Here is an 11,387-nt window from a genome sequence, read left to right on the forward strand (position 1 = left end):
GTTATCTTTTTAATACGTAGACCTGACTGTTGGGGTATTCTTAGGGTTATTCTCTTCGTCCATTTCAGCCATTCATTTCACACAGTGGTGTAATCTAACAAAACCTGACACTAAACTACACAGGGGATGCTTGGACAAAATGATAGGTTTTTAATGATTGTTTTAACGGAAGGAAAGGGACTACAGATTAAGGAGGAAATGCCAGAATTTAGGTCCTGCGCTGCTAAAAGTATGTCGGTCATAAGGAAATCAATACAGAAAGAATCATTGTGCCCACTGCCTGCTGCTTTGAATCTGCCTTTTGAGTTGCTTGATCCCTCATTTGCCTTGTTTTGTTTAATGTTATTTCTAGTTTCCTCGTTATGTGAATCACTGGAACATCAGTTCGAGCACAGTTCAGTTGAAGATCGTCCCAGATTCCATTTTCCCCTGGATTGATGCAAGTTCCCATGAGCCAGGCCCCACATTTCCTACATCAGTCTTTGAGTCACACATTCATGTCTCTAATCTTATTTTTCCTCTGCCGACTGGCTTGTAGTTCAGCTAGTAATTCAGAGATTATTCCCTTTGAGATTCTTCCTTCTAATTTATTTCCTAACTTCTATACTGTCCGAGAAAAGAAATTCCTCTTCAATCATGTCTACCTGTTATCCCTGTCATAAAGTTGCCACACTCTTCTCAAATCCAATCAGTACAGTCCCAAATTATTCAATCTCTCCTCATAAGACAGTCCCTCCATCCACGATCCACCTAGTGAATCTTTTCAGGACTGCCTCTAATGCCAGTATACCTTCCGTTAGATAAGGTGACCAAAACTGTTCACAGTATTCCAGTTGTGGCCTGACTCATGCTTGGTATAGTTTTAGCAAAACTTCCCTATTGTTAAACGCTATTGTCTTTGAAATGCCAACATCCCATTTGCTTCCCTATTACCTGTTGAACTTGAATGCTCGCATTTTCAGATTTATGCATGAGAAACCCCAACTTTCTGCAGTCTTTCTCCATTTCAGTAATATTCAGCTACTCTACTCTTCCCCTTTATTCCCTGATTACTTAATAATTTTGAAATGTTATTGGTGATGAATGATGCAACCATTTGATTACCTACTCCTTTCTATGTTTGAAACATTCTTTAGTTCTGCATCCCTCTGAAAACCCAGTTCCATTCTAACTGTGATCTCAGGCCAATCCCTCTAGTTCACTCGTGATGGCTGTGCCATTAACCATCCATGTCCTAAGCTTTGAAATTCCCTCCTTAACCTCTCTATACTTTCACATCACTCTCTTTCTTTGAGATCATCCATTAAAAATTCTGCTCTTTAACTGAACTTTCTGTTGTCTCTCTCTAACATGCTATGGCTCTGTACTGAATTTAAACAGGTTGCCTAGTTCTGTGAAACATTCTGCAACACATTTCTCTGTTAAACAGATTATAAAATCAGTTGATTATGTTTACACTCTTTTTCGAGAATGACTGGATAACACTTTGAAGAACTGGCAGTGGGCACAATGACAGAAATGATTTCTTTCTGTATTGAGTTCCTTATGGCCAACATATGTTTAGCAGCGCAGGACTTAAATTTTGGCATTTCCTCCTTAATCTCCACCACTGTAGTCCCTTTCCTTCCTTTAAAGCAATCATTAAAAACCTATTTTGTCCAAGCAGACCCTGTGTAGTTTAGGGTCAGGTTTTGCTAAATTACACCCCTGTGTAATGTTTTGCCACATTAAAAGTATTGTATAATTGCAAATTTCTGTTGTTTTACTTTTCCACAATTTTCTTAGGTCACTTCCACAACTTGCTGGACAATGTGGGTCTACTGTCTGGCATATGCTACTTCATGGATGATTTGGCTGTTAACGTTTTTGTTCTGCACAGATAGCTACTGGAGCAGTGCTTTAGGGATGCTGGGAGCACAAGGATCACTGGCTTTAAAAGCAGATTTGATCTTGGAAATAAAATCCAAGCTGTACTAAAAGAGGTTTGCCAGACAAAAAATTAAATCTCAAATGTTGATTTGATTAACAAATGTATTTAGTCTTATAGTACACACAGTCACTTTTAATGTTCCTGTTATATCAATTGCCATGGAAATTCTGAGGTGTTCTTGCTGAGTCTCATTAACTATAGAACTAGGGTCACTGTTTAAAAATAAGAAGTCACCCATTTAATATAGAGATAATGTGGATTATTTTTTCTCAGAAAGGGTCATTAGTCTTTGGAACTTTTTCCAATAAAAGGTGATGGAAATGGAGTCTTTGAATATTTTCCAGGCAGCAGTAGATAGATTTATGATAGACAAAGGGCTGAAAGATTAACGAGTAAGGCAGGAGCATTGATATGAAGTTATAATCAGATCAGTCATGACATTATTAAATAGTGGTTTGGTGTGAAGGGCTGAATGGCCTTCATTAGCTTCATGTTCATGTGTTCAATTGTATGAACTAAGGAAACTTAATAACGGTGATCTTAGAGAAAGCTTGCTGAATGTGGTTTTACATCAATACATTTATATGTAAAAGTATGCCTACTATGAAACTATAACTGACAGAAGGAGAACGCACATCATGGTTAGTACAGGTTAGAATATAGAACATAGAACAATACAGCACAGAACAGGTCCTTTGACCCTCGATGTTGCACCGAACTGTGAACTATTCTCAGCTCGTCCCCCTACACTATCCCCAAATCATCCATGTGCTTATCTAAGGACTGTTTAAATCTCCCTAATGTGGCTGAGTTGACTACATTAGCAAGTAGGGCATTCCACGCCCTTATCACTCTCTGCATAAGGAACCTGCCTCTGACATTATATCTTAAATCTATCACCCCTCAATTTGTAGTTATGGCCCCTCGTACACGCTGACATCACCATCCTAGGAAAAAGACTTTCACTGTCTACTCTATCTAATCCTCTGATCATTTTGTATGTCTCTATCAAATCCCCTCTTAACCTTCTTCTTGCCAATGAGACCAGGTTCAAGTCTCTCAGCCTTTCCTCATAAGACCTTCCCTCCAGACCAGGCAACATCCTGGTGAATCTCCTCTGCGCCTTTTCCAATGCTTCCACATCCTTCCCGAAATATGGGGACCAGAACTGTACACAATATTCCAAGTGTGGCTGCACTAGCGTTTTGTATAGTTGCAACATGATATTGCGGCTCCGGAACTCAATCCCTCTATGAATGAAACCTAACACACTGTATGCCTTCTTAACAGCACTATCCACCTGGGTGGCAACTTTCAGGGATCTATGTACATGGACTCCAAGATGCCTCTGCACATCCACATTACCAAGAATCTTTCCATTGACCCAGTATTCTGCCTTCCTGTTATTCTTCCCAAAGTGCATCACCTTACGTTTAGTTGCATTGAACTCCATTTGCCACTTCTCAGCCCAATTCTGCAGTTTATCCAAGTCCCCCTGCAACCTGTAACATTCTTCCACACTGTCCACTACTCCACCAACTATAGTGTCGCCTGAAAATGTTCTAATCTATCCACCTATGCCTGCGTCTAAGTCATTTATAAAAATGACAAACCGTAGCGATCCCAAACCAGATCCTTGTGGCACACCACTAGTAACTGGACTCGAGACTGAATATTTTCTATCAACCACCACTCGTTGCCTTCTTTCAGAAAGCTAGTTTTTAATCCAAATTGCTAAATCACACTCAATTCCATGCCTCTGCATTTTGTCCAACAGCCTACCATGTGGAACCTTATCAAAGGCTTTACTGAAGTCCATGTATACTATGTTAGCTGCCCTACCCTCATCTACACGCTTGGTCACCTTCTTAAAAAACTCAATGATGTTTATCAGACATGGCCTGCCCTTGACGAAACCATGTTGACTATCTGAAATCAAATTATTGCTTGCTAGATGATTATAAATCATATCTCTTATAATCCCTTCCAAAACCTTTCCTACAACAGGAGTAAGGCTCACTGGTCTATAATTACCTGAGTCATCTCTACTGCCCTTCCTGAACAAGGGCACAACATTTGCAATCCTCCAGTCCTCTGGTACCAAACCTGCAGACAATGACGACTCAAATATCAAAGCCAAAGACTCTGCTATCTCCTCCCTAGCTTCCCAGAGAATCCTCGGGTAAATCCCATCCGGCCCAGGGGACTTGTCTACTTTCACTCCTAAAATTGATAACACCTGTTCGTAACTAACCTCGATCCTTTCTAGTCTAATATCTCGTACCTCATTCTTCTCCTCTACAATATTCTCTTTCTCCTGAGTGAAAACCGATGAGAAATGTTTGTTTAGCACCTCTCTGATCCCCACAGGGTCCACACTCAATATCCCACTTCTGTCTTTGACTGGCCCTATTCCTACCTTAATCATCTTTTTATTCCTCACATACCTATGGAAAGCTTTAAGGTTCTCCTTTATTCTATTTGCTAAAGACTGCTCATGTCTTCTCTTTGCTCTTCTTAACTCTCTCTTTAAATCCTTCCTAGCTGATCTGTAACTCTCCATCGCTTCATCTGAACCATCTCATCTCATCAACACATAAGTCTCCTCCTTCTTTGTAACAAGAGATGCAGTTTCAGTTGTAAACCACCGTTCCCTTACCTTATCACTTCCTCCCTGCCTGACAGGGACATACCTATCAAGGGCACTCAATATCTGTTCCTTAAGCCAACTCCACATTTCCATTGTCTGCATCCCCTGCATTTTGCAACCCCATTCTATGCATCCTAATTCTTGCCTAATTGCATTATAATTGCTCTTGCTCCATCGATAACTCTTGACCTGTGACATGTACCTATCCCTTTCCATCGCTAAACTAAACGTAACTGATTTATTGTCACTCTCTCCAAAGTGCTCACCTACAACTAAATCAAACACCTGGCCTGGTTCATTACCAAGCACCAGATCCAGTGTGGCCTCCCCTCTTGTCGGCCCTTCGACATACTGTGTCAGGAAGCCCTCCTGTACACATTGGACAAAAACTGATCCATCCGATGTACTAGAGTTATAGCATTTCCAGTCAATGTTGGGGAAGTTAAAGTTCCCCATAATGACCACCCTTTTCCTTTCACTCCTACCCAGAATAATTTTGCTAATCCTCTCTTCCACCTCCCTGGAACTCTGCAGAAGCCTATAAAAAACTCCAAGCAGTGTGACCTCTCCTCTCCTGTTTTTAACCTCAGCCCACACCACCTCAGTAGACGGGTCCTCATCAAAAGTTGTCTCAGCCACCTTTATACTATCCTTGATTAAAAGGCCATGCCTCCCCCTCTTTTACCACCTTGCCTGTTCTGAATGAAAGATCTAAACCCGGGAACCTGCAACATCCATTCCCTGCTCTATCCATGTCTCCGAAATGGCCACAACATCGAAGTCACAGGTACCTATCCATGCTGCAAGCTCACCTACCTTATTTCGGATACTTCTGGTGTTGAAGTAGACACACTTCAAACCAGCTTGCTGTCTGCCAGCACATTCCTGTGACCCTGAAATCCTGTCCCTGTCCTTCCTACTCTCATCCTCCTGTGCACTGCAACTACACCTCTGGTTCCCATCCCCCTGCTGAGCTAGTTTAAACCCACCCGAATAGCACCAGCAAATTTCCCACCCAGAATATGAGTATCCCTCTGGTTTGAGTGAAGACCATCCTGTTTGTACAAGTCCCACCTTCCCCAGAATGAGCCCCAATTATCCAAGAACCTGAAACCCTCCCTCCTGCATTATCCTTGCAGCCACGTGTTCAGCTGATATCTCTCCCTATTCCTTGCCTCACTATCACGTGGCACGGGTTACAAACCTGAGATAACAACTCTGTTTGTTCTTGCTCTCAGCTTCCACCCTAGCTCCCTGAAATCCTGCCTTACACCCCTATCCCTCGTTCTACCTATGTCATTGGTACCTACATGGACAACGAGTTGAGGCTGGTCACCCTCTCCCTTCAGGACCCCAAAGACATCACGGACCGTGGCACTGGGAGGCCACACACCAACTGTGAGTCTTGTTTGTTCCCAACAAACCTTCTATCTGATCCTCTGACTATCGAGTCCCCAATGACTAACACTCTCCTCCTTTCCCTCCTTCCTTTCTGTGCAACAGGGACAGGCTCTGTGCAAGAGACCTGGTCTCCACTGCATACCTCTGGTAGGTTGTCCTGGTTCATGAATTTTAACCATTTTCTCCATTTACTGCCTCTTTATTTCTTCTTTTTTCTACTACTGTAGATTCTCTGTAATGTGTGACATTAATTGTAATACCTTTATTGGTTTGTGCATTTTTAACACTATAATTTCAATGAGACATCACGCTCAGCTTCTATACAATTAACAACTCAAAATTTAAAATCCCAAGTTACATACATCATGGTCAGCCAAATGGATGAGCAGGCAATTTGTGACTATTTCCTTCTCAAAAATGCTCTCCGCTTGGTGTCTGGGTTTGTGGAAAAACAACCAGACATGACTCACTCTCTGAATTTCTTTTACTCATTGCAGGGAATAGGTTCATTTTTTGGCAAACCACCCACATTGAATCTGATAACGTCTCTAAATGCTCCCCATTTTGAAATCTGCCAGCTTTTTCAAATACTGTAATGAAGTTTTGCACAAAGATAATTGCAATTTGGTTATCATCTGTATGTAGGAGAATGGGTTTAATTTGATAATTCTTTCAAAGAGCAGGCACAGACATGAACACATACCAACATACTAAATAGAAGAAGAAATTGGTCACTTGGCTCATTGAGTCTGCTCTTCCATTCCAAAAGATCATGGATGATCTGTTCGTTTCAAATTTCACATTTCTATCTATTCTCAATAACCCTTGATTCCCTTACCTAACAAGACATTATCTACCTCCTTCTCAAAAATATTCAATGACTCTGCTTTTGCTGACTTCTGAGGCAGAGCGTTCCAAAGCTCTCAGAACAAACATCTCCTCAACCTTGGTCCTTTTCTGCTGTGCTATTACATTATTATATCAGGTTTAAGTCTGTATGCCCAGGATTAGACAGCAACTCAGGTAAAACTGGAAGGACTTGAACTGAGGAACACAAAAATCTCTTTTAGTGACTTATTGTTCTCCTGTTAAAGATCAGGAAATAAGCATCAGAATACCATTTAACCACAGTTCAGAACTTCCCACGCGCTCATCTGTGATTTCCGACCCTTTTATTTTATGCTGGGAAATCATGGGCAGCATATCAATTCCAATTCATGCTGCCACAGGGATAAGACTCCCACTGACATGTCCAGGTTTGTAGAATCTTACTAATGAAAAATGTATTTATCAAATAATCTGTTAATATCTTTTCATGATTAATTTTTATGGAACGTAAGAAAGGACAGTTTCTATTGTATAAACTGTGACATCTTCAAGCACTTCACAGTTGGTAAATTACTTTTAAAATGAAGGGTTGGGCTTTACCAACAAAAACAGGTTGGCCAAACGGCATATGTAGGCATCAGGAATGTATTCAAAACCTTTACACCTACCCTGACATTTTTTTAGTAGTGGGAGCGCCTCACAGGGAGTAAGCCAAATTTGTTCTGGCAGTCTCCCAGTGAGCTCCTGATGGTTGGCACAGGGAGTGTTGTCTATTTTTGTGGAAGCTCCAACCAACAGAGACATCCCCGGCAGCAATAGTTATCTCTTTTGGCAATGGTACAACCTTCCCAACTCACTGGAGCCTCACAAATTGGCCTCAGTGCCTCCCATAGTGTGAGTTTACCTCCAACACGGTGCTTTCATCTAATCCGACAATGCTTATGTTATTCCCTAAAGAAACTGGGTGTGGTTGCCATGGTATTAAGGATTCAATACTTATTGGTTAGCTGTTATGAACAAACATTAAATTAACCAGTTGCATAGGTGCCTGGGCTAATATTAAGCTATTATGTTACAACATACGAGAATGCTTTCAGTAGAGTGTCATGCTTCAATGATCTGAGGTAAGATGGCAAATGGGAGTTTTAGACCCTCAGGTCATATGCTAATAGACTAGTGACATTATTAGCCTGTCTTTTAAAGGCACACTGACCGTGAGACATGACACAAACCCTAGAGCACACTTCCCTGATTTTGAGGGTGCCCGGCCGTTGAGATGTCTTCATCTTTTAGTTGTCATTGTTTGTGGTCATGATGCTGAGGATGCTGAACTGTTGACCCTCTGATTACGAAAGCAGATTTGAGGGGGCAGTGGAGGAGGAAATGCAACTGCATGTCCCACTGCTTATTGTTATGTGTTGACCCTCACTTTCAGACCCTGCTGCTGTGCAGAATTCTATTTGTCATCAATTGTTTAGTAAATAATAACAGTTTAGTAAATAATAATATTAATAATAAGACACTCTGAGCTGGAACTTGCAAATACCAAACTGCATAAGTGAACACTTATTCTGCTCTGGTAACTATGATTGAGGGTTGAATGCTGACTAACATATTTAAAGAATTACTCCATCCTTCCACTTTTATGAATATTACTCAATTTAACATCCCACTATACAGAACTCCTTCAGAACAGTACAGCAATGACAACTAGTTTCTATGGTCATGCTGTGGAATTTGGCATGAACCCACCAACTTCAGACTTGGAAGTAAATAACTTACTGAACCAAAGTGCCATGTGTAAGAGGGGGTTAACACGGTTCTCTTGATGTTTCAAACAAGAAGCTGGTTTTGGTACTTCATATGATTTTGTCAATAATTCTCTGGGCCCATCAAAATGTATCTCAGTGATCTTTTAGTTCTTTCATTTTAAAATTAAGCTTGTACTCGATTGGCCCAGTTTGTTGGATGCCTCCTTTGTGAAGTAGTGTGAAGACAAGTGCCTAGAACAATCCACTGCTTGGTGACTCTCGGCCCTGGTGGTCCTAAGCTACAGAAAATACAGAAAATAAAGACATATAATGCTCACTTATAAACTCAAGGCTATAATAAACCTTTGTCTTCTCTTTTTAAATAATTAAGAAGGAATTCTAAATGTATCCAGAGAGTAAAATCATATTGTTTTGTTTAGTAATGTTGTGCTATATTTTTGTCTTTTTAAAAAATTCTTAGGTAGAAACATCTCCTACAACCCCTCAGTTTGTTGATCGCAATATCTACAAATGGGATGTTAATGGCACAGGAAAGTTGCTGAAAGTCAAAGGAGTAATGGGCCAACTGCGTAAGGCTCAGTGCACTGATTACAGCACTATCAGACAAGAAATTCACCTCTTGAAGAATACACATGCCACTCACTTCCAATTCTCCCTCAACTGGTCACTGATCCTACCGACTGGCAACACCACACAGGTGACCAGAGCAAACCTGCGCTATTATAAATGCTATGTCAGTGAGCTTCTACGTGTGAATGTTACTCCGGTCGTTGTTCTGTATCATCCTACTCTTGAAGATCAGCGTTTGCCATCAGTGTTAGAGAACAATGGGGGCTGGATAAACCCAGAAACAATTCAGGCTTTCGTGGAATATGCCAGGTTATGTTTCAGACAGCTGGGAAACAAAGTGAAGTTCTGGATAACAATGAGTGAGCCAAATGGCATAAAGCACATAGTAGCACACAAACCAAACTTCACCATTTTAGGCCACAATTTAATCAAAGCACATGCTTTAGTCTGGCATCTCTATAACAATGAATTTCGTAAGACTCAAAAGGGGCAGATCTCAGTTTCCCTTCATGCTGATTGGGTAGACCCGGCCAACCCTTTCTCTAGGAATGATATAGAAGCAGCTGCTCGAAGTTTAGAGTTTGATATCGGTTGGTTTGCAGAGCCTATTTTTGGCACTGGAGACTACCCATTCATCATGCGAGACTGGCAGAGCCAAAGGCAAAACACTGGATGGCATAATTCTTATTTGCCTTACTTCACCAATGAAGAGAAAGAGCTAATCCGTGGCGCTGGTGATTTTGTGGCATTGAACCACTACACAACTCATATTATACATCTAGAAGGTCAAACTGGAGCCCAGACTGGTTATGAGTTCAAAGTGCAGCACCTGAAAGATACTACCTGGTTGGCATCACCAGATGGAAAAGCAGTTGTGCCAGGAGGTTTACGCAAACTCCTCAGGTGGATAAAATCAAAATATGGCAACATCCCAATTTATATCACATCGAATGGCATTGATGATGATTCACCCTCCAAAGACAAGTTGCGTGTTTACTACATTCAGAGTTACATTAACGAAGTTTTGAAAGGTAAGCCATTTGTCATGTCTTGATTTAACAAATGTACATGTTTTGTTGGAAGTCTAGTGCTTGTGTGCCTGCTACTTGGAATACTGGTGTTTATCTGTGCCCTATCATTGTCAAACATTTCCTGTATATCCAAAATTTCCTGCATATGCAAAATATTACCAGAGATTATTTGAAAAATTAAACATGCAGTTGTTCTCAACTTTTGTAATGTGCTTTCACCAATGTTAGATTGTTATTTATTTGTTTGTTTTTGCAATTCACTTGCACTGAAATGTTTTAGTTCATCCCAAGAAGGATTCTCTATTCTGTGGATGAAAACTCTTTCTGTCTCTTTCCACCTCAGCAGTCTTTGTTGCTGATTTTCCTGTTTTGTTTGATTTTGTATCTTGTTTTTCTTTTTGTTTCTCATGTCTTCTTACATCAGGCAAGTGAATTCAAGTTAATAATTGGTCTTCTTTAGCTGATACCCACAATGTGATTGAAGCTTTCTCAAGTTCTCGCATCCCTATCTTTACAACAACTTGCATTTGTAGAGTGGGGAAACATATCAGAACTCCTTACAAAGGCAAGAGAAAGATCGAGTCATGAGCCCAGAGATATGTTTTAAGGGGGCTATATTAAAGAGGACGAAGGTGGGAAAGCAAAATGGTTTTACAATGTTCCAAAGAACGGGAAGATCAACTGAAGTATTTTGGTGTCAATATTAATTCTCTACAAATAAGTGGGTTTTGAGTCCATTAAAATTGGGTCCAATCAATTTGCCAATGATTGAGCAGAATGTGTAAAATGGAAGTGTTGGGGCATGCAGCTGGAGAAAGGAGCATGAAGCAGAACCATGGAAGCATTTGAAAATTTAGTTCATGCGTCTTGAAATCAATACAGTAGAATGTTTCAAAAGCTTTAACAATGAGAGCTAGGAGGTAAAGAGTCACCATAGTCCCAGACTGCTGCTCTTTTATCAGCAAGAGATGACTGGTGGTGTTTTGACCTAGGGTCACCACACCTCAGGCTAAGGGAAAAGGTGGAGAAGGAGAGTCCTTCATGGTCACCTTAGCCTGTGCAGGAATTGAACCCACATTGATGGTGTAACACTGCATCACAAACCAGTCATCCAGCCAACTGAGTAATATACATTCAAGACTTCGTGAGAGAGAACAAATATTACAGAGTCAGAGATGAGGTTAAGTTTGAGACAGGTGGTGTTG

General features: G+C 40.8%; 1 protein-coding gene across 1 annotated transcript in view; it reads left to right on the forward strand.

Moving 5' to 3' along the window:
• The window catches only part of kl (klotho), an 88,543-nt gene that overhangs the window by 69,081 nt on the left and 8,075 nt on the right, over window positions 1-11,387 (forward strand). Inside the window, exon 4 of the mRNA XM_043692063.2 lies at window positions 9,042-10,182. Coding sequence (XP_043547998.2) covers window positions 9,042-10,182 — 1,141 coding nt within the window. The remainder of the gene's footprint in view (window positions 1-9,041; window positions 10,183-11,387) is intronic.

The sequence above is a fragment of the Chiloscyllium plagiosum genome, unplaced genomic scaffold (assembly GCF_037043375.1).
Source record: "Chiloscyllium plagiosum isolate Xiang-an unplaced genomic scaffold, Cpla_swu_hap1 HiC_scaffold_6, whole genome shotgun sequence".
Lineage (NCBI taxonomy): Eukaryota > Metazoa > Chordata > Chondrichthyes > Orectolobiformes > Hemiscylliidae > Chiloscyllium > Chiloscyllium plagiosum.